At 67.4% G+C, this 881-nt stretch overlaps 1 protein-coding gene across 1 annotated transcript in view; it reads left to right on the top strand.

Annotated features, from left to right (window-relative positions):
• Nucleotides 1–89: 89 nt before the first annotated feature.
• ETH_00042840 (uncharacterized protein) overlaps nt 90–881 on the top strand; it is a gene marked incomplete at both ends in the record, with an annotated part of 1,985 nt that continues 1,193 nt past the window's right edge. Inside the window, 2 exons of the mRNA XM_013375426.1 lie at nt 90–97; nt 190–879. Of these exons, the coding sequence (XP_013230880.1) occupies nt 90–97; nt 190–879 (698 nt within the window). The remainder of the gene's footprint in view (nt 98–189; nt 880–881) is intronic.

An 881-nucleotide genomic window follows, 5' to 3' on the forward strand; every position in this document is an offset into this window, starting at 1 on the left:
ACCAGAGGACACCGGCAGCGAGGACGAGCAGCAGCAGCAGCAGCAGCAGCAGCAGCGGGAGAGGCAGGAGCTGGTCGAGAACCTCTCCAATGCTGTCGTCCGCAGAATCAACAGAAGAGCCAGGCAGCGAAGAAGCAGCGAAGAGGCAGCAGCAGACGACGCTGCTGCTGCTGCTGCTGCTGCTGCTAGACCCGCGTCCAGGCGCAGACGGGGCGCAGCAGCAGCAACAGCAACCAGCACCAGGAGAAAACGCGGAGGGCGCCAGCAGCAGCAGCAGCAGCAGCAGCAGCAGGAAGGGACAGAAGATGAGGAGTTCTTCGACGCCGAGGAAGAAGCCTCTCCGCAGTCCATAGACGCGCGCCGCCTGGGACCTGCTGCTGCTGCAGCAGCAGCAGCAGCAGCACCAGCAGCAGCAGCAGCAGCAGGGAGAAGAAGGCGAATAGTGCATCCCGAGATTACCTATGAAGTGGGGGGCCCCCAAGAGGGCCCCCGAATGATGCGCTTTTACCTGGGGCCCGCTTTTGCTGCTGCTGCTCAGGGGGCCCCCCGGGGGCCCCCCCCGGGGCCCCCCGGGGCTTTGCTGCTGCAGCGGAAGCTGGACATTATAAAGCAGCGGCAGCAGCGGCAGCAAGCTTTGCGGCAGCAGCAGGCGCTGCGGCTGCTGGAGGCCCAGGCCAAAGTTGTCAGCAGCGGCTTAAGTATAGAAAACTCTTCGGGGGCAGCTTTGGTGGAAGACTTGCTGCTGCACTGCCACAGCTGCTGCAGCAGCAGCTCTGCTGCTGCCCCGCGCCGCAGCCCGGGGGGCCCCCAAAAGGACGGGCGGCCCCCCGAGGCGGCCTCGGGGGCCCCGGGGGCCCCGGGGGCCCCCGGGGGCCCGGGGG

The sequence above is a fragment of the Eimeria tenella genome, genomic scaffold, assembly GCF_000499545.2.
Source record: "Eimeria tenella Houghton genomic scaffold, Eth_scaff2788, whole genome shotgun sequence".
Classification (NCBI taxonomy): domain Eukaryota; phylum Apicomplexa; class Conoidasida; order Eucoccidiorida; family Eimeriidae; genus Eimeria; species Eimeria tenella.